Below are 27,243 nucleotides of genomic sequence, written 5' to 3' on the forward strand. Positions count from 1 at the left end.
CTGCGGACCTCTTAGTGGTGCAGCTGATGGGAGTAATGGAAACAGAGCAAGGAGGGAGAGAACACGCTGGAACCGTCCTTTCCATAAGGGTTAGGGATGAATCATACTCCCAGTGCAGTTCGGTGAGTAGAAAGCTGTAACTTTCCCTTAAACTGGGACTTACCTGCCAACTCCATTTACACATGTTACCTCTTGAGCAATAAAATGTTATTGGTTTCTTCCAATTGTAAACATGAGCTGTAATTATTCATGCATATGTGTACATAGAAATATGTTTGCATTTACACACACTCTGTATGGAAGCTCCTTATCTGGCAAGGTCCACCATCCAGAATGTACACAAGAATACAGAGGAATGCAAAATAAATAGAACAATGGCAAGGGAGTAGATACTGATCACCTCTGCTTCTAGACCTCTTCCCACCTCATTCAGGGGCAATCTACCTTGGATCATGGACAATTCCAAACTTCTATGAGCCAAAAAACCAAGATGAGGTGATAACCAAGCAACTGGAGTAAGTGTGGCAAATAGTGACTTAAAATGCTACTAGGATTAATTAGGAGAAAGAAAATACAGCTGACACTCATGGGAAATCGTGATGAAGGGGACAGTCAGGACAGAAGATACAAGAATTCAAGAACAGCAATCTGACATCATTCAGTGAAGGGACCAAGAGATAGATGGACGCATCTTGACTCCTGAGAAGTGTTACAATATTATTCAGTGCTCACTGTGGCAATGTCAAGATACACACAGAAGGTCAAACTTTATCAGGGAGGCAAGTAAATTCTTAAATTATCTTACACATTTTTCTATCCTTGAAAGTATTTTTGTTTGCATGTTTATTTTTAAATTGGGAATTCTTCTTTATTGTGGTAAAAAAAAAACACGCAACATAAAATTTACCATCATAACCATTTTTAAGTATAGAGTTCACTGTGTTAAGTGTATGCACACTGATGTGATACAGATCTCCAGGACTTTTTGATCTTGCAGAACTGAAACTCTGTACCCATTAAATACTTCTCACTCCTCTAACCCTCTGCCCTTGATAACCACCATTCTACTTTCTACTTCATATGAGTGGAATTATACAGTATTTGTCTTTTTATGACTGGTTTCTTTCACTTAGCATAATGCCCTTAAGATTCATATATATCTTGCAGCATGTGACAGATTTCTATCATTTTTAAGGCTAAATAGCATTTCATTCTATGTACCATATTTAGTACATATATTCATCCACTGATAGGCATTTGGGTTGCTTCTACTTCTTGGCTATTGTGTACAGTGCTGCTATAATCCAGCACTCTTCTCCTTAAGACCCTGTTTCAAATTATTTGACATATTTATCCAGAAGTGTAGTTACTGGTAGCTATATGGTAGTTTCATTTTCCATTTTCTGAGGAACCTCCATACTGTTTTTCATAGCAGTTACACCATTTTACAATCCAACCAAAGGAAAAAAAAAAAAGGTAAAAATCCCTCTTTTTCTCTCCTATGATGTATTTCTCCATTACAGTCTCTGCCTGTGCTGTTTCAGTTCTGAGCAGCAAGAACCTTGAATATCACTGTCCTTTCCCAATTACCCTATTAGAGGGGATAAAAGCCAAAGGTCTCCTTTTCTCACATTAGAGTGCATTTGCTATATGGTTTGGAAAATTTATTTAAACCAAGTCTTATTTTAAAACATACTCCCCATAGAATTCCATGCATATTTATCCCTATAATTCAATGTGATAAATATTTATTGAGGGAGGAAGGTAGGCAATACGTATTTTCAATGTGCTAGGTACTTCCCATTGTTCTCACCAAACCCCCTGAGGTAAGTAGTGTTATTTCTTACCTCCACCGTACTGGGAAGTGAACCGATGTTCAGAAAGGGGCCTTGCTGCTCTGTGAACCAGCAACTAGCCTTGGTCTAGTTTAAGATCAAAGCTCAAACCCTGTCCTTCCCTCTCACAACCCAGATAGCAGCCTACTGTTTTTCTAACAGCAGTTTTACCAAATGCAAATTGGTCAAGAAAAAGAATATAAAAACAAGCATATGTATGTTCATGTATGGCTGAAGTACTCTGCTGCACACCAGAAACTGACACAACATTGTAAACTGACTGTACTTCAATAAAAATGTATATAAAAGTAAAACAAAAATGCAAATCGGTCAAGACAATGATTTATCAAAAAATAAATAAATATTTCCAGTCACTGGATTTCTAGGGATGGGTAATCCTCATGCACTCCTGGGCAAATCTTCAACTCTCTATTAAGTAAACCTTAAAACATTGTTAATCCTTTTGCAGACTAGTAGAGTTCTCCCTTTTTTTTTTTTTTTGCTTCTGTATTTTAAATTTTCAGCCAGTTTTTTTTTCCTATATCTTATTTGTGATAAAAAAAAATGTTTAAATAACCTGAGTATTCAGCAACAGAGGATTAACAAGAACACATTTAGATTCCAATGTAAGGATTCATTTGAACAACAGAACTGACATTCATGCCTGTGTAAGCATATAAAAGCAAAACCGTAAGAATATAGCTGGAAAGGCTGGCCTAGAATGAATGACAAAAACCTTTAAGATTAAATGAAAAAAAAAAAAGATTAAAACCATTTTCTGTCAGAAGCAATGCAGACTCACCGTAGAAAACACAGATAAGCAAAAGAACTTAAGGAAAAAAATCCATTATCCAGCCAATCATACACCACTAACTACTATTAATCCCCACGTAGATATTCTTCCAGTTCCATATGTATAAATGAACTCTTATTTTTAACAAAAAGGACTCTTTACCTATTCTGTAAACTGTAATTTAAGTAACTTAGCATTTATATTTTTCAAACTAAACACAATTTCTAAACATTTAATGCACTCCTACATTTTACTAATACTAACAGTAAAGACAAGAAATAATTGCCTGAAAATTAAGCAATCAAAAAACAGTAGAAAGTATGAAAATTTTTGAATATAGGTCAAAAGAGGGCTTAAAATATAAATTTTTATAAAGCTGCCCCTGATGCTCTCAAATTACTAGTATTTCAAATAATTAGTGAGAGCATCAATTTTCAACCAACTCATTATAATGCTTAATGATGTTAATGAAAGAATCGAGGAGCTAAATAGGAGAGGCTTAACAAAACGTTTTATTGCCTCATAATAAAAAGGCTAATAGATAAAATGACTTTATGGTTGTTTCTAGAATTTAAAGGTCTGATTAGGAAATGTAACTTAGCTTAGAGGACTGAGAAAGGGGGAGGGCTAGGGTGGCATACACTGGACTTCAAAAGAAGGCATTCTTCAAGGGAAATGTTGACCCACGAGCACAAAAGCAGCAAAATTCAAATTGTGGAGAATTCTATAGACCAAATGGCCCAGAGTCTTCAAAAATTAATCATATGACTAGAAAATGACAGGAGGGTAAATCTGTAAATTAAAAGATATATCACAATTTTTCAAATGGGTAAGACATAATTGTTAGGTCTGGGAATGCATATTTGGTTGGTTAAACTATAAACTATTATTTATACATTTATAAACATTATAAATGATCATGTTATTAAAAATGCAAAACAGCATGTTTCACAGAACTAGAACAAGTAATTTTAAAAATTTGTATGAAAAAACAGAAGACCTCAAATAGCCAAGACAATCTTAGAAAAGAAGAATACACCAGGGGAAATCACGCTCTCTGACTTCAGACTGAACTACAAAGCTACAGTAATCAAAACAGTGTGGACTGATACAACAACAGACACACAGATCAGTGGAACAGTGTAGAGAGCCCAGAAATAAACCTTCATACATACAGTCAATTAATCTATGACAAAGAATGCAAAAATATACAATGGAGAAAAGACAGTCTCTTCAGTAAGTGGTGCTGGAAACCACTGGGAAAACTGGACAGCAGCACATAAATCAATGAAGTTAGAACGCTCCCTCACTCCGTACACAAAAATAAACTCAAAATGGCTCTTAAAGACTTTAATGTAAGACTGGAAACCATAAGACTCCTAGAAGAAAACATGGGAGGAACACTCTTTAACATAAATTGCAGCAATTGGGGGGGGGGGTCCTGTCTCCTAAAGCAAAGGAAATAAAAGCAAAAATGAATAAATGGGATCTAATTAAACTTACGAACTTTTGCACAGCAAAGGAAACCATCAAAAAAATGAAAAGATAAGCTACTGACTCGGATAAAATATTTGCAAATGATATGACTGGTAAGGGGTTAAAATTCAAAATATACAAACAGCTCATACAACTCAACATCAGAAAAAACAAACAACTCAATAAAAACTTGGGCAAAAAACCTAAATAGACATTTTTCCAAAGAAGGTATACAGATGGCCAACAGGAACATGAAAATATGCTCAATATAGCTAATCATCAGAGAAATGAAAATTAAAACTACAATGATGTCACCTCACACACACAGAATGGCTATCACCAAAAAGAACACAAATAACAAACGTTAGCAAGAATGTGGGAGAAAAGGAACCCTCATACACTGCTGGTAGGAATGTAAATTGGTGCAGCCTCTGTGGAAAATGGTATGGAGGTTTCTCAGAAAACTACAGAAAAACAGAACTACCATATGACCAAGCAATTCTACTCCTGGCTATATATCCAGCAAAAAACAAAAATGCTAATTAGAAAAGATAACATGCACTTCAACATTTGTAGCGGCATTGTTCACAATTGGCGAGATATGGAAGCAAACTAAGTGGCCATCAACAAATAAATGGATTAAGAGTATGTGATATATATATACATATACACACACATACATAAACACACAATGGACTACTATTCAGCCATAAAAAGGAATGAAATTTTGCCATGTACAACAATACTTACAGACGTTGAGGGTATTATGCTCAGTGAAATAAGTCAGACAGAGAAAGACAAATTCTAAATGATATCATTTATATGTAGAATCTAAAAAATAAAACAAACTAATGAATATAACAAAAAAAGAAACAGATTCACAGTTACAGAGAACAAACTACTCATTACCATTGGGGAGAGGGGAGAGGAGAGGGGCAATACAGAGGTAGAGCATTAAGAGGTAAAACTATTACGTATAAAATGAGCTACAAGGATGTATTGTACAACACAGGGAGAATAGTCAGTATTTTATAATAACTATAAATGGACTATAAACTTATAAAATTATGAATCACTATGTTGTACACCTGAAACATATAATATTGTACATCAACTATCCCTTGATTAGAAAAAAGAAAAAAAAATACTTAAGGTGAAATGTTACTCATTCACAGCTCTATTCCCAAAGAACGGTAACTTTAAAAAAGAAAAAAAGGGGAAGATACCACCCTGCTTCACAAAGTTCTTGTTTCTGGAACTAACTAACCCTGCCAGCAGGGGAAGGATACTCAGCAGTGGTCACCATGAAGGAAACTCAAGTACAGACACAAAACACAGGGAACACTTACTAATCAGGTGTTCATTAACTGGCATAACATCATCACACAACAAAGGAGGGAGAGCCCAGGGCAGAGGGGAGACCAAAAGTTAGCTTGACTATGATTTCCCCCGAAGCAATGTATTCAACACGGCGACATTAATATCTTTGTCATTGGCACTGAGTTACTTTTTTTTTTCCCTTACTTTGAGTTTCTTTTTCAATTGCTCATCTCCTTTAAGTCAATTATGCTATGTTGTAACCCGGAGATTCTAGAACTTATTTAAATGTTCAAAACAAGTTGGGAAGGCAAATTTGGAAAATTAGCTGAGAAGACAATTGAAGTGTCCAGTGACAAGGGATTAGGTAGTGAAGTGTAAGTGATTTTTGATATTGTTTTATAATACATATTTCTTATATTGTATTTCCTCCTTATAAGAGAAAGCAAGTTCATTACATAAGGATCAGAAACATGAATGAGCGGGAAAATTTTTTTTTTAATATCCATGATCCCATCCATCCAGAGGCAACACCTATTAATCCTCTGTTATCCCTCCATCTAAACCCTCTTGCAACACTTAATCATTTTCCAAAACAGCATGCCTTCACATCGCATTTTACAGCTTACCATAATTTAAGCCATCCAATGAAAGGGCATTTACATGTTTTAAATAACACCCTATTGTTTGGCATGTAAATACGTACAAATTTTTACTGTTATAAACAACTTGGAGGAGGAAAAAGGGAATATGAATCCAAGAATTAAATGCAAAAGCAACAAGGACTAAAGGATTTCAGGAATCATGCCTTGTTACCTCCCATCACTCTCCTGTTCATTCATGCATTTATTTGTTTATGCAACAAACATATGTTGAATCTATGTGCCTACTCTGTGCAGACACTTAGCTAGGTGCTGGGATCCAGCAAATAGAAAACATATGATGCCAGCCCTCATGGATTTTATGCAAGAAAAAGAGATACAAACAAACAATTACAAAAAAACATTCTAAAAAGTGTTACGATATAGACAATACAGGGTTTACCAAAGTACTCACATTAGAAAAATCAGTGAGCAAGAATAAAGTCTTGAGAGTCGATGGTGAGGGTAACTCCATAGTGGCGTGGACCAAACTGCTCTCTGAAAATCACTTCCCCACAAGTCACCTAAACTCCTAACTCCTTTTTCTCTTTTAATTTATAAATTAACTTCTCTTCAGTCTTTCCCCAAAATGAAAGCCAAAGTTGCCAAGACACAGTAGCAGCAACCAAAGTACACACATAGCTGTGTGTCTGCTGACAAATCTGATAGGCTGCCTGTATCAGCAGGTAGCCAGTGCCCAATCGTCATGCTGTTGAATGGATGGTACCCTAACTCTATGTATCTGGGGAGTTGCATAGTGCTGACACGTTCCAATTACCCCACTAACCCCTGCATCCGATTTTCTGGACATAATAAGTTTGTTTAGGGGGAGCCTGCTATCTACTGGACACTGTATATTTCGTGTTACTGGTTGTATTTTATCTATTTATTTTCTTGAAGCATGGTTGGTTTACATTGTTGTGTTAATTTCTGGTGTATACCACAGTGGTTCATTTATAAGTTTATATACATATATTCCTTTTCATATTCCTTTTCATTATGGATTATTATAAGATATTGAACATTGTTCCCCATGCTATACAGTAGATCTTGTTGTTTATCTCTTTTATATATAGTAACTAGTATCTGCAAATTCCAAACTCCTACTTTGTGCCTTTCTATCTTCTTTCCCCCCTGGTAACCCTAACTTTGTTTTCTAAGTCTGTGAGTCTGACTCTGAACAGCGGATGTTTCTAACCCTACTTTACAGATGAAGAAACAGGCTCACAGAGTTTCAATCACGTATCCAGAGGTACACGTCAGAGCAGCTGACGGCCAGAGTATTCACTATGCATTCTTCTCCTTCCTCTGTTCCCACAGTTACCCGCAGAGAACAGCTCTGGTCTGCTGAGGGCCTGCCTGCTCCCTGGACACTGCCTTCTAATGTGGACCTATCTGCTGTAGTCTGAGAAAGATCGGAGCCCTGGTCAATCTGCTCAGAGAAGGGCCGATCGAGAGTGTCCCATGGGGCACTGCCCTCTCCCTCAGAAAGGCCAAGCTGCCCTTTCTTCCTAGTGCCCAGAGGCTTCCTGCCCTAGGGGCAAAGCACCCGTCAGTACCCTAGCCAGAGAGGCAGGGGGAGCTGCCACTTTCATCCCTTTGAATATCAATAGTCTTTCCTCCCAACTTTCCCATCCATAGGAAGAGGGAAGGATGCTGCTGTCACTGCAGTGAGCTTAGAGCCACTTTCCAGGAGCCTCCCCAGCATTCTTCCTGTGGCCCCTGAATGGGCAGGCAAAGGATGCTGCCGTGTGTCACCTGTGGGTGTTCAACATTGCAGCCCAGCCGGCAGCACAGGCCCCGTGGTAGGTGCTAGGGGTGTGGACTCTGGGGTTAGACACCTGGACTGAACACTCAGAGCTGACAGCCACTCATTCAGAGCCTCAGTTTTCTCAAAAAAAAAAAAAAAAGAAAAAAAAAAAGCAGACCATAATAGCTCTCCTCCCACTGACTTGCTAGTGAGGGGTAGAGAAAATAGTGCTTACAGCTCAGCAGTGCAGGTCAGTGTCCAATAAATGTAAGCCCTTCCTACCCTAAATGAAGGATCAGCCACTGGTGATAGATTTTACCTGCCATGGGGTTCATTTAAATGATGATAGGAAGGAGTAAATAAAAAGTGAAAAGTTTAGAGAGGGAAAGAAAACAGAGATATAGAGGAGGCCAAAAAAAATTACACTGGAACGCTGCTCCTGAATGTCATGGTTTCAATTTTATTACAACATGCCAGACTTACAACAGTATATGAAAGTCAGCTTTTCCACAGAAAAAAAGTTTCTGTTCTTTACCAGTAAAACTTGTTTTTTTTTCCATTTTTAAAGGTTTCAACAAGAATCAAAGCTGAATAAAATAAAAACAATGACTTTGCAAGCCGAATTATGGGGAAGGGTTGTCTTATTATTTCAAACTATAGGGGAAAATGTTATGTGAGTCCAAAGAATTCTTTATTTCTAGTGGAACTAAAATTTGAGTCTGACAGAATTAATTGCCTAAATATCTCTTGGGTGGACTTCGGCCAGATTACAAACTGGATCAAAGCATGAAGAGTGGAATGAGAATTCTTTAGGGGGGAGGGTAGAGCTCAGTGGTAGAGCATGTGCTTAGCGTGCAGGAGGTCCTGGGTTCAACTCCCAGTACCTCTGTGAGATAAATAAATAAGCTGAATTACCCCCACCCAAAAAAAAAAAAACCCGACAAAACAAAAATGGAATTAAAAAAGAATTCTTTGTCAGCAACAGGCTTCCCTATGGTGTTCTTCCATAACGTATATTCTGTAACAGATATTCAATTGCTTTTTTAAACACAAGAGCGTCATTTAATATACTCATCAGATGCCACCTCCCACAGTCTTGTTATACATACTTGGAAATTTACTGAGTCTGACAGATACGTATCCTGTACTCTTTTAAGATGTCATAGCAAACATTTGGCACAATTAGATGTTATTAGACATGTTATCGCCTTGTCACCTGCTCAGGCATACCCAGACAGACAGCAGCCTGAACCTTTTGGTATCCTCCAAAATTCAGACTTCAGGTTAAACTTGGCACTTCCCTATTCATATACAGCACCTGTCGAAGTCATCACAAGCCACAGACATACCTGGTGACAAGGACATATGTTTAACTTAGGAAGACTGGATACTTTTTTTTTTTAAGTTTCTAGCAGAGTTCTAAAGGGTTTGTGGCTTTAAAACAGGAATTATGATTAAAAATAAAACAAGACCAAGAGTGCAGAGCTAAGGCAGTCTGAAGCAATTATCCTGACTGTTCTTGCCCTATGTCTTGCCTGCCATATTATTAGGAATTTTAAAAAATCAATAGTCTAATGAATCGATCAGTCCTCAAATAACCATTTGTCTTAAAAATTACAGTGTGCTGCCCTTAGAAACACAAAAGTAACAGTTTTACAAAACGTTCCACAAAATGCCAGTTTTTTATGTTATTGTTTTACTGAAAACAATAACAATATAACTTAAAAAAAATAAACATTTTCAAAAGGGGACCCAGGGTAATGATGTCTTTCCTTGGGATTGTGGAAGGAAGGAATGAAATGTTTCTTGAGCACAGTGACTCTTGCCTTGCCAACTAATGTGCAAAACTCCCCACCCTGAAAATCACTGATCCACAGGGAACTCTGGCCAGTACACCTGGATCACCTGTTGAGTTGCAGCCCCTAGAGAGTTTCAACTTAACAGCAGCTTCATTAAGTCGTGTTCAGTACATTCCAAAAGGGTTATTGCTGCAAACAGGAGTTATTCCAGGAGGAGCACTCCTAAAAGGTCAACAACTAACTAGTTAGTGAATGTCTGGATAGCAACAATAATGAACTTTTAGAGCAGGGCTTCATAACCAGCGGGTAACCGGAGGCAGGGAAGGGGTCTAGTTTGAAATCTTCAGCGAACATGCAAATAGGTGAATTCTGATGGGGAAAAAGGTTCAGAGTATTTCAACACACGTTCGAGCAATCTTAAACGCTTCCCTCGCAGAATCATGTAGCCATTATTTCACAGCAGAGCTAAATGACACCCGAGTTCTGGGGGCAGTTTGGAGAATTCTGCTGCGGGATGCCTTTTTTAAACAACTAGCATCCCGGGTCCCTCACCCCCAAGTTCCAATCCGAAGTACATCAGGGCATCACTCACTCTGTAAGATCAGGTAGCCTCTTCTAATGCCTGTTTGTGGAGGAGCGGGGTGGAGGGCGGGGTGGGGGCGAGGGGGGCTGATTCTGGGCAGTCTCAAAGCAGAAGTAAAAATCATCTTTCTTAAAGGGAAGGGACTCCCACTATGTCCTGGGGAACCAGCGGCAGCGTGCCGGGCACTGAAACCCGTCACGCGTCTGACTGAGAAGCCCACCCAGAGCCCACTGCGTTCCGAGCGCGGCTCCCCGCGCTCTATCCAAGTTGACTTCTTTAATCCTCAAAATAACCCGAAAAGGAGCAAAAAAAGGGTGCAGAAATCCAGGAAAAGCGGGGCTTCCTACCCACACCAGCCACCTTGCAGGAAAATAAACCACCCTCCTCCTGGTCCCCCAGATCCACCGGCACCGGGCGGTCTTTAAACCCCGCGTGGGGCGGGTTATAACAGGGCTAAGAGGCCGCGGCGCCCGCGAGTCGTTACCGTCCAGCGGGCGCTCGCGGTCCGGGTCGCGGCTCATCGCTGCTCCGGCTCCGGGAGGCCCGGGCGCGGCTCCCACAGTCCAGGCCGCGGTTGCAGTTGTCGAGGGAGCGCCCCCCTTGGGGACCCGCAGGTGCGCGCGGCAGCCGCTCGGCGCTCGCCACCGCGCGGGGACAGACGGGGACGCGCTCGCGCTGCCTTCCCTCGCCTCCGGAGGCCCCGGCGCCAGCCTCCCGCGGCCGGCGCCTCTCTATTAATACTTGGCGAGCTGCTGGCGGCCTGCCGCCCGCTTGACCCGGGGCCAGGGTCCCTCTGCCCAAGCTGGGAAGGGCTAGGGGACGGTGTGCGGGAGCGCGGGGCATCTGCCAGGGAAGGAACGGGCGGGGAGCATCCTCCCCACCCCGGCAGTCCCCCGGGGTAGAGACTGGACGAGGCAGGCGAGTGAGCCTTGACCTGTGACCTTTCCAGCGTCCAACCTTTTTGGAGTAACCACCTCGCAGGGTCCGATCTGGCCAGAGAAGCCCTAAGCTAAATATGATGCCTCCAGCAGGCCACCGGCACAGGGAAACTATTTTAGGGCAGCCGCGGGAAACAGGATCCGCTCCCCATTCATTCAGTACTGCCTTGACATTTAAGAGTTCCACAAGCGAATGCCTGGTCCCCTATCCGATTTCACCCTTTTGCCTCTGCAAAATTCCAACTATGGCGCCGGGAAGGCGGTAGGCACCTCGTGGTCCAGTGGTGGAGAGCAGAAAGAGGTGGTGAATTAGAAGGGCGCACTATTCGATGGTCTTTAGATTAAAATTTCCCCAACACTGTAATTTTTCCAGCAAGCTTCTGGAAGCTGGGTTTCAGCCATGTTCCTATTGTAAATTTAAATTTAATCAGTGAGGGCTGCTTTTTTGTCATCCCTCCAAGAAGTTTTATGTTTAAAGTTAAATTCCCTTAGGAGCATTTGACTTAGGCTGATGATAGGATAGGAGCAATCGGTTAACGCCATTTCAAAGCACATTTATGACAACTACATTATGGAGCTGCATTTGTAATCCAGGCCCTTCAAGGGGCTAAAAAAAATCAGGTTTACTTCTGCACAGAGCCTTCTAATATGAATTATTTCCTCTGGCGAGCATAATTAAAGTCTGTATCAGAGAAGACAGTGCAGACTGTTTCTCTTGAATAAGAATTGATGATTCCTAACACCTACAACTAATACTAAAAATATTAAAGTGAAGACCCTACAGACAAATGTTATGAAGTTTCTGAGACCCTCTCCCTCCATTTACTCTTTTGTGTGCAGTTTCACCAGACAAAGGACTGAGATCTACTGATGGAAGCATAAATACAAACTTCAGGAGTTAACCTTGGGTGACTCTATTAAAAATATTGAAAAGAATATACAGTCTGGCAAGTTTTTCATTTAATTTTTTTAGCTTTCTAGTAAGTGGACCCTCTCTGCTCCAGGTCAGAACAGTGACCAGGGTCAGCCGCTGCTAAACTGTGTATCTCTCTGTGGGGCAAACCAGGACCGAATGGGGCCATGATGGATGGCAGAAATGTCAACTCACAGACCTGTCCCCACTCACCCCCCCACACCCCAACCAGGGAGTATGCCTGCCATTCACAATCTCTTAGACTGAAAACCAGAGACTGTGCCATGTGCTCACCTCTTCCTGGCTTAGCTCTGCTCTCATAGTTATTCCTCTAACAAAGGCACAGGTTAGAGCCCTTCTTGCTTGCTTTCTTCAATTACTGAGTACTTCCTCTGTGCCAGTTACTAGGGATTTAAAGAAAAATCCTGCCCTCAGAGTGCTTCTGTAGTCGAGAGAGACAGGCTGAGAACCAGCTAACTTATTTTATCTATTTTATGTTCTACGAAAGATATGGGGCATTGAGCAGACATGGCAGAGGGGGTGGCTAATTCTGCTTGAAGGCTTAAGAAACCAGTAGTGACCATTTTCACTACTGAGAGTTGCTTTTATTTGTACACATGTACTATGAACTATGCAGTCTCCTAAACACTTTTCATACATTCCCTCCCATCATCCTCATTAGAATGGGAATTATTATTATCCCTTTTTAGTGATGGACAGACAGAGGCTCAGCTTAAGTTACTGGCCTAGAAACACAGAGGGGAAGCATTTCAGCTCCATGATTGGAAGGCAGCTCTCTGTAATTACAAAACCTGTGCCCAATACCTACACTGGGTTGCATCAATTAGCAAAGACACTTTCCACAGTCTGTAGTAAGAGCTTCTCACCAAAACCTTTCAGAAAACGGGTCCTTCAAGGGTACACAGAAGTCAGCTGGTGTAACAGGAAACTGCACTCCTCCTTCGCAAAGGAAGTTTGACTTTTCACAACAAGGCAGGACACAAAAATGATTCTCAAGAAAGAATCTGGAAACTGGTGTCCCAGGCAAGACTGCCCTGAGAGCAGCATTCATTCATTCATAAATCCGCGTATCATTTGTTAAGCACCTACTCTGTTACCCATACCTTGCTGGAAGCTGATTTCATCTCAACAACAGATCCCCCTAGGAATACTCTAAGAAGTTAGGAATCTACATTCAGAGCAAGAAGAAGGAAGAGTCTCGAGACACAGAATTGGTTGGCCATTGGACCAATGTACTCAAAGCTGAAAAGTGTTCTTTTGCTGGACGGGATGTGAGAGAGAAGATCCCAGGGATCTATTCAGATGGGAAGATTGCCAGCAATCACGCCTGCCCAAGGAGGCCCACAGTTGTGCTGGTCTAAAGTTCGGGCAGCATGCTCAGCTCAGAGGCAAAAAAATACAATGATTAGGAATTCAGTCTCCATTACCAGACAAACACTACATTCAGATGCTGAGCTGTCAGATACTGGGTCAATGATTCAACACTGGGTCAATCCAAGACTATCCAATGAATGAGTAATTTGGGCAAGTCACATAGTTGCCTAAGGCTCCATTTTGTAAAATGGGATTAATAATATAAAAACTCTATAGGATTTTTGCATGATAATAGACACACTGCTAAAGCAGTTTTTTCAGTAGCTAGTAGAAGAGACCCAACTAGCAGTGACTTAAATAAATTAATTATCTTTTCTCACGGAACAGGAACGTAGTGGAGTTAGATGGCTTATAGTTGAAATTGTGGCTCCATGTTTTCATCAAGGACCTAGAAGCCTTCTCATTTTCTGCTCCAGCAACCTTAATCCAAGCGTCAGCCTCAGAACTTCCTCATGGTCCCAAAATGGCTCCCAGAACTCCAGACGGACTCATGTCCAAACAAGGAGAAGGAAGGGGGAAGGGGCAAAAGTAACACCTGGCAGCTGAGTCAGGTCCCTTAAAATAACTTTCTTGGAAGCCTTATCCAACAACTTCCATGTAAAATTCAATATATGCTCCCCCTGTAAGAGAAACAGGGAAATGCCTGTGTTTGTGTTGTATGTATGTGTTAACCTGAGCATTTGAGAAATTCTATTATCCAGGGAAAGGGAGAGGATGGATACTGGGTAGGCAGCCAGCAATCTGTGCCACAGTCAGAAAAACATTTGACACAGTGCCTGGCACAAAGTAAATTTAAAGAGGCAGAGTGAGACAGAGAACAAGAGACGGAGAGAGACAGAGTCTGAGACAGACAGTGAGAGAGAAAGTAGCTGTGTCAGAGAACCAACAAGATCTCCAAACAGACAACAGGACTGGTCTAAAAGCGTATGCATGTCGGGCAGAGCAGTGGGGAGTTTAGGTCAGAAAAGAAGTCATTAGTGAGAGGAAGCGGCTTCTGCAAACCAAGAGGCCTGCATGTTTCTGAAATGAGCAGCAGTTTAGGGTGGCGAGCACTGGTGGGGGTGGGGGGCAGTGAGCAGCGGGGTGGGGATCTGAGAAGTGAGGTTGGGGTGAAGTAGTGTCTGCAAGTCCAGGTGTTCAGACTTGAGCTTGCAGGTTGCACGTCAGTTCAATGGGCTGTATTGGCAACTTTGGTGACGCATCAAAGACAGACCAGCCAAGGAGAACTGGAGATGGAGCCATTCTGAGGCTATCTGTAAACCTGAACTAAGGAATAGTGCAGTCAGGAGGCATTTTCTAGAAAGTTCCAGACTTGCGTTAAATGTGGGGTTGAGAGAGCTGACAGTGACTCAGCTTTCTGACTTGGGAGGTTGGGGAGATGATGAAACTATTGGCAGAGAGTTAAAAAAAAAGTAATAAAGAGCTACAGTCGTGTTTGAGGAGGATGCATCCATAATGAATTGTCTGGGATTAGGTTCAAACAGCGGTGGGACTTCAAATAGACTGATCTAAACAATGCTTAACAACAGGGCCCTAGAGTTTCAAAGGGCAAGAGAATGAGGAGGAGATACTAAGACAGAGACTTCATGAATGCTGGATGAAGCCATGAGCAAGGCTGGCACTGTCAGCAGGAGGAGAAAAGAAAGTCCAGGACAAAACCGCAGGAGCAAATGGAGGAGAGGATCCAGCAACAGGAGCAAGGAAAGAGAGTGGGAGAAGGCAAGTACAGCCCAGAGCAACAGAAGCCAGAGAGAAGGAAGTCCCTGGCAGGCTCTGCAGAGGCCATGCCAGAAGGGCTCCTCATGGGATGGGACACAGCGATGGAGAAGCCGTCAGAGACCTCAGTCAGACCCACATCAAAGGGGTGGTGGCAGCCAGACCAGAAGGCGGTGGGCAGAGGAGGGGGCCAAGGGTTTGTGGAAGGAGAGATGGCAAAGCTGGGCTATTAATACAAAAAGTCTGCTGTTCCCAATAAGGAGAGAGTTAGAAGTGTGAGGTGCTTCTCCCCAGTAGGACACAGCTCAGAAAATCCAGTTCTCAACAATACAAGAATGTGTCCGAAATCACGCCCCCAGTGGCCACCCAGTCTTTCCGTGGATGTCTGAATCATAGCTACTCCAGTCTGACTTTCAAATGTGTCCCCCTCCTCAACGCCAAAGCAGTTGTACAATGCATGTCCAAAAGGCCATCAAACAGGCCACTTAGATCAGTAAAGTTTAAGTTAAACTGTGTATAAGCCAGCATGACTTCCCCATACTTCAATATGTGCAGATGGTTCCACCATTTCCCCTTTTGATTGCAAATCTTTCAGTAGAAAGCATTGATGATCAGAATATCCATTCCTCCATGCTGGGGTGATGGCGCCTGCCCCAGGGTCAGATCACGTCCCTCGGTGCTGGGCCTCCTTTATAGTTGCCTAGTTATCCAGGTAGGGGAAAAACTAACCAGATATCATGAACAGGCTCAGAGGTATGTAAACGAGGAAACAACTTACAGGCCATACATCTTATCACTTATACCCAGTTGTTACACAAGCACTGTACATGTGCTTTTGGCAACAGACACAGAGCCAACATTGTTATCCGTCATGATGGTTATACTGTGACAACTCCATTAGAGAATTCTCTTTCTATCCCAAACAGTGTGGGCAACAGTGTCGTTCGAAGCAAAGGAGTAACTTTCAATGTTGATAGGGAGACATTTGGTAAACAGTTCAATTTAAAAAACACAGATTAAGACCCAGTAATATATCACACAAAACCAAAAAATTACAACCATACTCACCAGTTTACTCAATTCTATGTAATTAATCCTTCTTACTAACAGTTTTACAAAATCAGACTTCTCATCACACTTTTTAAATATCTTACCCAGGTCAGCAGTATGACTTAAAAGAAACTTATACTTCTCAAAAAATCCTTTTGTAAATCTTATTGAAGATGGAGCAGTTTTGCAAAGCATCAGCTGAATTATCCATAAATAACAGAAGACTTAAAAATGCAAGGTTAAAGATCTGGTTACAAACATTTATGACAAAAAAGCTTAGTCAAGTCGCTGTGGCATACAACACGCAAGCTAACAAGACTGGAACTAGAATTATGACCAGAACAACTAGAATTATGACTGACAGCAGTATACCAGGACGGATCTAACTTTCAGAAACCTTATAGTTTCCATAATATCTCTATTAATAACAATTATCCATAACAAATAATCTGAGGTAGCGTATCACTCATTTGACAATGCCGTGTAATTTAACACACCAACCAATCTGAGTTAGTTTAATATTTTTCTCTGAGATGTCTCAGGGGTCCCCTGAAGCACCCCAAAGTTAGCTGAAGCCAAAAGAACTTTGATGAGGATTTGATAGGAAGTTTGTGAACAACATCAGAAAGTTTCACACCATCTGTTATCAGAAGCATCTGTTATCACAAGGAAGTGAGCTTGTCTCTTAACAGAGAGGAACCAAGTCTAGTCCTGCACCAGCCTACTTACAATAACAAAATCCACTTACCTACTGAAGTGCCATGTGATCTCAGCCCCACCACGCACAAAGTCCCTTTTCTCAGGGCTCCCCTTCTACAATCTTGCCACAACTTTCTGTATTCATATTAGTTTGTCCCTCATTTTTTTTCATCTAGAAATAACCAACTTTAGGACAAAAAATATATATATATATTTAACTCAAAACATATAACCTTCTTTCCTACTGTATACTGAAATGTTTCCTTTATAATTTTTAGTAGCTTTAAGGACTTACTTAAATTAGAATCCTCAACTCTTAAAAACTTTAATTTCTAGTGAAAACCAAGAAGTAAGCAATTATGAACTGTCTTTTTACATTAGCATTCTGCAGACTGGCAAACATAAACACCAGTAGTAATTTCTAAAAATGTGCTTTTTATAGAGAATATCTCAGTGTCGACTGAACATATTTAATAATAGTCCTAAGCACCTTTAGCTTCTCCGTAAAGGGAAGCCAATGTTCACTAAATACTGTTCCAGAATCCTATTTTGTTTGGGAATGACCTAGGCAGTCAACAAACTTCCATCATTTAACTTACGTTAGCACAACTCTAAAATTTCAAATTACCAAGTATCTGGAGAGATCAATTTTAAGTAGACATGCCTGAAACAGAATTATTTCCAAAGAGTTTACTCCAAAGCTCTTATGTTATTTGCATTCAATTTAGTTGTAAGAATTTTATCATACCAAGTTAATTGTATTTTCTTTCCCTGCAGACAAACTCTGTAACAGAAGTAACATGAACTTACTGACCTTCAGTAAACCTAGGTACAACAGAAGACATGTCTGGGTTAATTATACCAACAAACTTGAGCTAGATTTAATATCAGATATTAATTTAATACCGAATATTTCCTAGATCACATGAGCCTGAAATGTATTGTCTAGCGTCTTTTTCACCTAGAAGTATTTAATTTGCAAGTGCTTACTTTCAAGTCAATTAAATAGGCTCTTTTACATTTTGTTTTTACATAAAGACAGACTGAACCAGAGATCTCAGTTTTTCTGCCTGAGTTTAAAAAACAAAAAACTTTTTCCTCGAGAGCGCAGGTAAATCATTTACATCTCAAAGGCACAGGGAGAGAAGTGAAAATTCCTCCCTTAAGGGTTTATAATACAAAACCCAAGCATCCTAGCTATTCTCAGGGATTTTTCCCCCCAGTTCCTAAATATCGACTTCTGTTTAAAGAAATAACAGTAACAGACAATAATATATATATCATTTGCTCACATGCCTCACTTTCAGCAAAAGTAGGAAGAGAAAAACAGGGTTTGGACTCAGGCACCAAGGCATTCACATATTCACACACACACCCACACCCATACCCACACCCACCCAAGATAAAAGCCAAACTGCAGAAGGCCCACTTTGATACAACAGTAGAGCCATTAGGGCCATTGTTTTCCGGATTTCTGGGAGTCGTAAGGTCACACAGTGTTACAATAAAAATACCATTTTCTTTCATTTAAGGCAGCATAGCTGAAGATCTCCCGGTTTTGCAAAATACACTCTGGGAGGACTGTATGTAAGATGGAACAGAGCTCTGATCAACCACACAATTATTCACAGCTGATGTTACCAAGTATCAAGCAAACAACGAAAGCCGTCTCTCAGGGTCACAGCCCCACAGCGAGATTCCCAACCAAAGCCCCGCCAGCCCAAAAGGGGAGAACCCCAGCCAGCGCCCCTTCAGAGACGAGGCTGGACGAGGGAAAGTCCCGACCAAGGCTCTGCCCGGGGCGAGGCCAACGCAACACGGAAGGACACCCTGGTGTCCTCACACGTGACCCTGTTACTCAGGGACGTCTCAACCGGCCAGTGCCAGTTCTGACGCACGTACAAACAACACACACGGTGCCACAAACAAAGCTCAACTAGGTGCAGCCCCCGAATCCCACTCCCACGCCCAGACGGAGGCCTGCAAACGCACGAGCCCAGCTCTGGAAGGAGGCGGGACCCAGCGGGGCGCCGGCCCCGCCGGGGAAGCAGCCGGGCGGAGCGGGTGGGATTTTCCATCCTGCGCAAGCCCGCGGGGCTCACCCCGAAAGCAGACCCACAGAAAGAAACACAAGCCGCAAAGCAGCTCCGGTCGCACAGACGGCAAACCTGAGGAGACGTCGTCTAAAAATTCCACTTACACTTCCAAACAGGTGGGCCCAGCTCCCGAGACAGAAGGATCCAGAACTGCTCTCCCTGAACCCAGAGCAGGGTCACTTCCGAGCAGGAACGAGCCCCAAATCTCGAGAGAAGAGAATTCCCCGCACGCGCGCGTGCGCGCGAGCTGGAGCGACTCACCCTCTGGGGCAACGCCGAATGTCGAACGTCGACGCAGCAGCTCCCGAAGGTTCTGGACTCCAAATAGCCTTGTACTGTGCAGCAGCCGGCGCCTGTCAGGGAGGTTCCCTCCCAGTTCCCCGGAGCCAGGTGAGCTCTGGCAGCTGCTGCGACCCAGGGGAGGAGCGGCCCCGGCTGGAGTCCACCTGCCACACGCACAGAGTCCTGCTCTGGCTTCACCAACACTGTTACTAAAGGCAAGTTCATGTGCCTGACGCTGCCCAACGCCCTGTGAGGTCAAACGAACTGAAACGGCGGAGTTTGGAGCAGAGGAAGGTTTACTGCAGAGCTGAGCAAGGAGGACAGGGCAGCTGACATCCAAGAAAACCCCAAACTCCTCCAAGGGTTTCAGGTAAAGGAGGGGGGCGCAGGGTGCGTGATCCGCTGGTGCGCGGTTCTCTGGTTGATGCCGAGGTAACATGGCGGTCAACCCTACCAGCCTTCCACCCCCGCGCCAGAAGGCCTGGCAGCCACGTGCTCACGGTCATCTAGTAGTTCATTTCTTCCCTTGTGGGGTGTTTTTTTAGCCTCTGAAAAACTCAGGATACATGCATGAGATACTATTATCTAAGGCCTTCAGAGAGGAGCTACAGCAGAGGATATGGGGTAGGGTCTGTCCCCAGAAGGTGCCACACAGTCCTGCTTGGTTACTTGAGTTACATCTTATTTTTCTTGGGATGAAATCTCTCAAGAAAATTACAATAAAGTAATGGGATTTTTTAAAAGTTTGTTTTCTGTTTAAAAATAAGAAATAACTATTCAGTCAGCACCATTGTCTCTTCTGCTATTTGTGTCCTGAGAAAGCGGCCTTTTGCCTTACTGGTGATGTGACTTGAACAATTATAATTTCCACCATCCATATGGTATAGGGATGGTTACCGTAAACTCACTGGGGCTAACGTGCATCAAATGGTCAATATACTTTATTTCCTCCAAATATTCATAAAGCGTTTTTAAAATTGATTTCTTAATTATGAGTTAGTTGGAGAAAGTAAAACACAATGAGTTTTCAACCTGTGAGTCAAGTTCAGTGATTCTTCCGCGGAAAATGTCAGCGTATCTTTTGGATGACTTATTACATTCCTTTCCTGACCCACCCACCCCTACCCTGCCACCAACACCAGGGAAAAAAAATCCCTCAAAAGCCTAGTTTAAAATATAAATATTAGTTGATAGCTTGTCAACTTTCCAAATGTCAGTAGCAGACATAAAAAGCTGCAGACTAATTATTGGGAGAAGCAGGGACACAGAAAATGACCTCAATCTCTCTAAAGGACCATCTTTTGTTCACCTTGTCCCAGACCTGTTTGAAATGATTCCAGCTAAGACTCTGCTTAGAATATTTACAGTTCTTTACTGTTCATGTAATTCTCTTCTTCAAATTGACTAATGATCTCTGCCTTTTCTCCCTTACACTCTCTCTGGATTTGACTTCTAGGAAGAACATGACTGAACTACTCTGAAGCATTTTTATGGCTCTAAAAAGAAAACCTGTTCTATTTTCGTAGAGAACTTTTCTTTTTGATACATCCAAACATTTTTCACTCTCTTTTTTTATTGAAGTATAGGCAGTTTATAATGTGTGTCAATATCTGGTGTACAGCATAATAGTGCAGTCACACATATACATATATATACATTTTATATTCTTTTTCATTGTAGGCTACTACAAGATATTCAATATAGTTTCCTATTCTATAAGTATAAACTTATTGTTTATCTACTTTATATATAGTAGTTAGTATCTGAAAATCTCAAACTCCCCATCTATCCCTTCCCACCCTCTTCACTCCCTGGTAACCGTAAGTTTTTTTTCTATGTCTGCGAGTCTGTTTCTGTTTTGTAAATAAATTTATTTGTCTTTTTTTAGATTCCACATTTAAGAGATATCATATAGTATTTTTCTTTCTCTTTCTGGCTTCACTTAGAATGACAATCTCCAGGTCCATCCATGTTGCTGAAAATGGCATTATTTTATTCTTTTTATGGCTGAATAGTATTCCATTGTATAAATATATCACAACTTCTTTATCCAGTCATCTGTCAATGGGCATTTAGGTTGTTTCCACGTCTTGGCTATTGTGTATGGTGCTGCTATGAGCAATGGGGTGCATGTGTCTTTTTGAATTAAGGTTTCCTCTGGATATCTGCCCAGGAATGGGATTGCTGGATCATAGGGTAAGTCTATTTTTAGTTTTTTGAGGAATCTCCTTACTGTTTTCCATAATAGCTGCACCAAACTGCATTCCCACCAACAGTGCAGGAGGCTTTCCTTTCCTCCACAGCCTCTCCAGCATTTATTGCTTGTGGACTTTTGAATGATGGCCATTCTGACTGGTGTGAGAGGACACCTCATTGTAGTTTTGATTTGCATTTCTCTGATAGATAGCAATATTGAGCATTTTTTCATGTTCCTATTGGCCATTTGTAGGTCTTCATTAGAGAATTGCTTTTTTAGGTCTTCTTCCCATTTTTGGATTGGGTTTTTTCTTTTATTAAGTTGTATGAGCTATTTATATTTTCTGGAAATTAAGCCCCATCAGTCTCATCTTTTGCAAATATTTTCTCCCATTCCACAGGTTGTCTTTTTGTTTTGCTTATGGTTTCCTTTGCTGTGCAAAAGCTTATGAGTTTAATTAAGTCCCATTTGTTTATTTTTGCTTCTATTTCTATTATGTTGGTAGACTGCCCTAGGAGAACATTGCTGAGATTTTGCAGATAATGCTTTGCCTATGTTTTCTTCTAAGTGGTTTATAGTGTCTTGTCTTGTGTTTAAGTCTTTAAGCCATTTTGAGTTTGTCTTTGTGTATGGTGTAAGAGAGTATTCTAACATCATTGATTTACATGCAGCTGTCCAGTTATCCCGAAACCACTTGCTAAAGAGACTCTCTTTCCTCCATTGTATATTTTTGCCTCCTTTGTCAAAGATAAATTGACAAAAAGTTTGTGGTTTTATTTCTGGGCTCTCTATTCTGTCTGTTTTTGTGCCAATACCATGCTGTTTTGATTACTGTAGCTCTGTAGTATTGTCTGAAGTCTGGGAGGGTTATTCCTCCAGCTTCATTCTTTTTCTTCATTATTACTTTGGCAATTCTGGGTCTTTTGTGATTCCATTTAAATTTTAGTTAGGATTATTTGTTCTAGTTCTGTGAAAAGTGTCCTGGGTAATTTGATAGGGATTGCATTAAATCTGCAGATTGCTTTGGGTAGTATGGCCATTTTAACAATATTGATTCTTCCAGTCCAAGAACATGGGATATCTTTCCATTTCTTAGTCATCTTTAATTTTCTTAGTCAATGTTTTGTAATTCTCCATGTATGTCTTTCACTTACTTGGTCAGATTTTATTCCTAAGTATTTTATTTTTTTGGATGCAGTTTTAAAAAGAGTTGTTTCTTTTTACTTTCCTTTTCTGATATTTCTTTGTTAGTGTAAAGAGATGCAATTGAATTCTGTATGTTAATCTTGTATCCTGCTACCTTGCCGAATTCTTTTATCAGCTTTAGTAGTTTTTGTGTGGAGACTTTAGGGTTTTCTATATATAGTATCGTGTCATCCACAAATAGTGACAATTTTACCTCTTCTCTTCCAATTCGGATCCCTTTTGTTTCTTTTTCTTGCCTGTTTGCTATCACTAGGACTTTCAAGACTGTGTTGAATAGGAGTGTTGAGAATGGGCATCCTTGTCTTGTTTCTGTTTTTAGGAGGAAGGCTTTCAGCTTTTCACCATTGAGTACTATGCTGGCTTTAGTTTTGTCATAAATAGCTTGTATTATGTTGAGATATGTTCCCTCTATACCCACTTTGGCTAGATTTTTTTTTAAATCATAAATGGGTGTTGAATTTTATCAAATACTTTTTCTGTATCTATTGAGATGATCATGTGATTTTTGTCCTTTCTCTTGTTGATGTGGTGTCTCACACTGACTGATTTGCATATGTTGAACCATACTACTGTCCCTGGGATGAATCCAACTTGATCAAGGTGTATGATCTTTTTTTTGTGTTGTTGGATTCTGTTTGCTAATTTTCGTGGAGGAGTTTTACATCTATGTTCATCAATGATATTGGCCTGTAATTTTCTTTTTTGGTAGTGCCTTTATCTGGCTTTGGTATCAGGGCAATGGTGGCTTCATAGAATGAGTTTGGGAGTATTCCCTCCTCTTCAGTCTTTTGGAATAGTTTGAGAAGGATCAGTATTTGTGTGTTTGGTGGAACTCCCCAGTGAAGCCATCTGGTCCAGGACTTTTGTTTGCAGGGAGGTTTTTTATTGCTGATTCTGTTTCACTTCTAGTGATTGGTCTGTTCAAATCATCTATTTCTTTTTGATTCAGTTTTGGTGGACTGTAGGTTTCTAGAAACTTGTTCATTTCTTCTAGGTTGTCCAATTTATTGCCATTTAGTTGTTCATAGTATTCTCTTATGATTTTTATATATTTCTGTCATGTTGGTTGGAATGCCTCCATTTTCATTTCTTACTTTGTTTGTGTCCTCTCTCTTTTCTTCTTGGTGAGCCTGGCCAAAGTTTGTCAATGTTGTTGACTCTTTCAAAAAGCCAGTTCTTGGTTCAATTGACTTTTTTCTGTTTTTCTTAAACCTTGTTTTATTTATTTCCTCCCTGATCTCTATTATTTCTTTCCTTCTGCTGACTTTAGGTTTTGTTTGTTCTTCTTTTATAATTCTTTTAGGTGAATTTATAGTGGGTCTCTTGTAGGCATCATATTGTAGGTTAGGTTGTTTATTTGAGATTGTTCTTGCTTTTTGAGGAAGGCCTGTATCACTGTGAACTTCCCCTTAGGACTGCTTTTGCTGCATCCCATAGATTTTGTGTGGTTCTATCTTCAGTGTTATTTGTCTCAAAGTATTATTTTATTTCTTCTTTGATTTTACTGTTGTCCCATTGTTTATTTTAGTATCATGGTGTTCAGTCTCCATGCAGTCATTTTTTTCTCATTTTTCTGAGATGGATTTCTAGTTTCATACTATTGTGGTCAGAAAAGATGCTTGAAATAATTTCTATCCTCTTAAATTTGTTGAAGCTTCTTTTGTGCCTGAGTATGTGGTCTATCCTAGAGAATGTTCCATGAGCACTCGAAAAGAATGTATATTCTGTTTTGGAAGGATGTAATGTCCTAAAAAATATGAACCAAGTCCAACTGTTCTATTGTATCATTTAGTATCTCTGTTGACTTATTTATTTTCTGTCTGGAAGACCTGTCCAATGATGTTAGTGGAATGTTAATGTCTCCTATTAGTGTGTTCCCATCAATTTCCCCCTTTATGCCTGTTAGCATTTGTTTTATATATTTAGGTGCCCCTATATTGGGTGCATACATGTTAAAGAGTATAATACCCTCATCTTATATTGCTCCTTTAATCACTATACTGTCCTTTATCTTTCTTTATGGCCTTTGTTTTAAAGTCTATTGTGTCTGATATGAGTATTGCTACTCCTGCTTTCTTGTCATTTCCATCTGCATGAAATATCTTTTTCCATCCTCTCACTTATAATCTGTGTGTGTCCTTCTCCCTATAGTGGGTCTCTTGTAGGCATCATATTGTAAGCTCTTGTTTATTAGCCAATCTGCCACTCTATGTCTTTTGATTTGAGCATTTAGTCCATTGACATTTTCAGTAATTATTGATAGATATGTGTTTATTGACATTTTGAACTTTGTTTTCCAGTTGTTTTGGTATGTCTTCTTTGTTCCTTTCTTTTCCTTTTTGTTTTTCTTCTTGTGATTTGATAATTTTCTTTTGTATTAGCTTGATTTCCTTTTGGTTTTTGTGACTCTATTGTATGATTTTATTTCAAACATTTTTAAGTTTCACTATCATATTCATAATTATCCACATTTCCAAATAGCATTTTTAAATTTTTTTAATCTGTAGGGGTAGGGATTGGCTTTATTTATTTATTTAATGGAGGTACTGGGGATTGAACCCAGGACCTCATGCATGCTAGGCATGCACTCTACCACTGAGCTATACTCTCCCTCTCCAAATAGTTGTGATTCTCTTTTCTATAAAGATTCATAAATATCTCAAATGTTCTTACTGTTTCATTAATCATTTTCATGTGGACAGTATCACACTTAGGATAATGCAGCATTCAAGGTTTCCCTATGAAAACATCCAAGCACTGTCATTCTTCCTGCTCTTTGATCTTCCCAAACAAAATCTCTCAGTTTAAAATATCCTCAAAATATCCTATTTCCTCCCTTTTTCTGGTTTTCCCTTCCACACACAGAGAGGTTGTCTCCAGGAAAGGGAAATGGGGGCCAGGGAACAAGGGTAGGAGTGAAACTGACTTTTCATTTGTGGTTTTCTATTGATTATGAAACCTTTCACAGCTTAAAGCAAGACAAACCTATTATCTCTCATCAGAAGTCTGGGTTGGATTGACTGGTTTCTCCACTCTGTGCTCTACGAGGCTGAAATCAAGATGTCAGCAGGGTTCATTCCTTACTGGAGGTTCTGGCCTTTTGCTTTTTGGCTCCTTCTGGGTGTTGGCTGAAGTCAGCTGCTTGTAGCTGTAGGACTGAAGTCCCATTGTCCTTGCTGACTGTCAGCAGGGGCTGGTCTTGGAGTCTCCAGGCTGCCTGCCTTGTACATGGTGCCTGGAGCAACAGCGAGTGAGTCTCACTCATACTTGGAAACTCCTCTGCCTTCCTCTTCTGCTGCGCATGTCTGTCACCAGCTGAGAAACTTCTCTGTGTTTAAGGGCTCATCTGATTAGATTGGGCCCACCTAGAGAGTCCAGGATGCTCTCCCTGTCTTAAAGTTCATAAACTGAATTCTATCTGAAAGTCACTTTTTGCTGTAGAAATATTCACTGGACCCAAGGACTGGAGCTGGACATCTTTGGGAGGGGGCGTTATCTGAGCTACCACATCACTCTACATTATCCTTTACATTTTGAATTTATAATCTCTATGATGTTTATGTATCATCTTTTCCAAAAAAATGAATTAAAATAATAGAAAAGCACATACAGAACAACCACATGGCAACATTTGTGGAAGTTGTAGTGTATTTGTAGAGTGCTTATGAAGTGCGAGGCTCTGTTGAAAGTGCTGTAGATGTATGACCTAAGTTAATCATTACAACATTGTCATCTAGATTTTACAAATGAGGTAACTAAGGCCCAGAGGGGTTAAGTGTTTGCTTCAGGCTGCACAGCAAGTGTGTGGCAGAGTGTAGCACACACAGAGGTAGCTGGCACATGAGACCCTGCTTCTAGCCACTGCACAGCACTGCCTGTCATGTCCCTGTTCTCTTCCCCCTCTTACATGGATTTCCGTAGGGGAATAAATGGCCAATGGAAGTGACTTAAAGTGCAGTATGTCTTATTAGAGCTTGGGGAAAGCTTCCTGGTTCTAACAGATTAGCACCCCTTACAATCACTTCCCTCCTGCTCATCCAGGTAGGAGAGAGCTGGAGGCCACCCCTGGAGCCAGTGTGCTGGGGTGGACGAAGGCTAGTGAGAGAGAGGCACTGGGTGAAATTTTTAGACATGCAGGCTACACCCTGTCCCCTGCTCCAGGCCTGCTTCAGATGTGTGTCTTACCCAAGAGGCCACTGAGATGCTGCCTCACGCTCCTCTGAGGCCTTCTGCTCCAGACCACTGCTGAGCAGACGGGAGGCGCCACTGTACCTAAGACAAGAAGGGAATCCCAAACCTACATCTGCACTCAGTTAGCAGGTGGGGGTCCAGGGCGGGGAACAGGGCCACCTACACTCCTGCCTCACATGCACACTTCAGGCATCCTGTCTTTCTTCACTCGGATCTTTCCTTTGGTAATCACAGTTTTCTCCTTGTAAATGTACGTGCTATATAGGAGGTTATGCTCTATTTTGCCAAGTATACAAGGATTTCAGGCTCACTGAAAAAATTATGCAGGTGAGCCAAGACAAGAAATCGTTACATATCTCTACACCA

General features: G+C 41.0%; 1 protein-coding gene and 1 long non-coding RNA gene across 3 annotated transcripts in view; one reads left to right on the plus strand and one right to left on the minus strand.

Moving 5' to 3' along the window:
- The window catches only part of GADL1 (glutamate decarboxylase like 1), a 143,704-nt gene extending 124,468 nt beyond the window's left edge, over positions 1-19,236 (minus strand). The window contains exon 1 of one of the 2 annotated variants that reach the window (XM_072940917.1): positions 19,106-19,236. Coding sequence is in view for 1 of the 2 variants with exons in the window: in XM_006200751.4 (XP_006200813.1) it covers positions 10,679-10,715 (37 nt within the window). In the remaining variant the exon portion in view is untranslated. Of the gene's footprint in view, positions 1-10,678; positions 10,778-19,105 lie in introns of those variants that run through there. The other variant, XM_006200751.4, reaches the window with a different exon arrangement.
- LOC140686698 (uncharacterized) overlaps positions 19,213-27,243 on the plus strand; it is a 90,152-nt gene continuing 82,121 nt past the window's right edge. Inside the window, exon 1 of the long non-coding RNA XR_012060501.1 lies at positions 19,213-19,653. This is a non-coding gene — a long non-coding RNA (uncharacterized lncRNA). The remainder of the gene's footprint in view (positions 19,654-27,243) is intronic.

This window comes from Vicugna pacos, chromosome 17 (genome assembly GCF_048564905.1).
Source record: "Vicugna pacos chromosome 17, VicPac4, whole genome shotgun sequence".
Lineage (NCBI taxonomy): Eukaryota > Metazoa > Chordata > Mammalia > Artiodactyla > Camelidae > Vicugna > Vicugna pacos.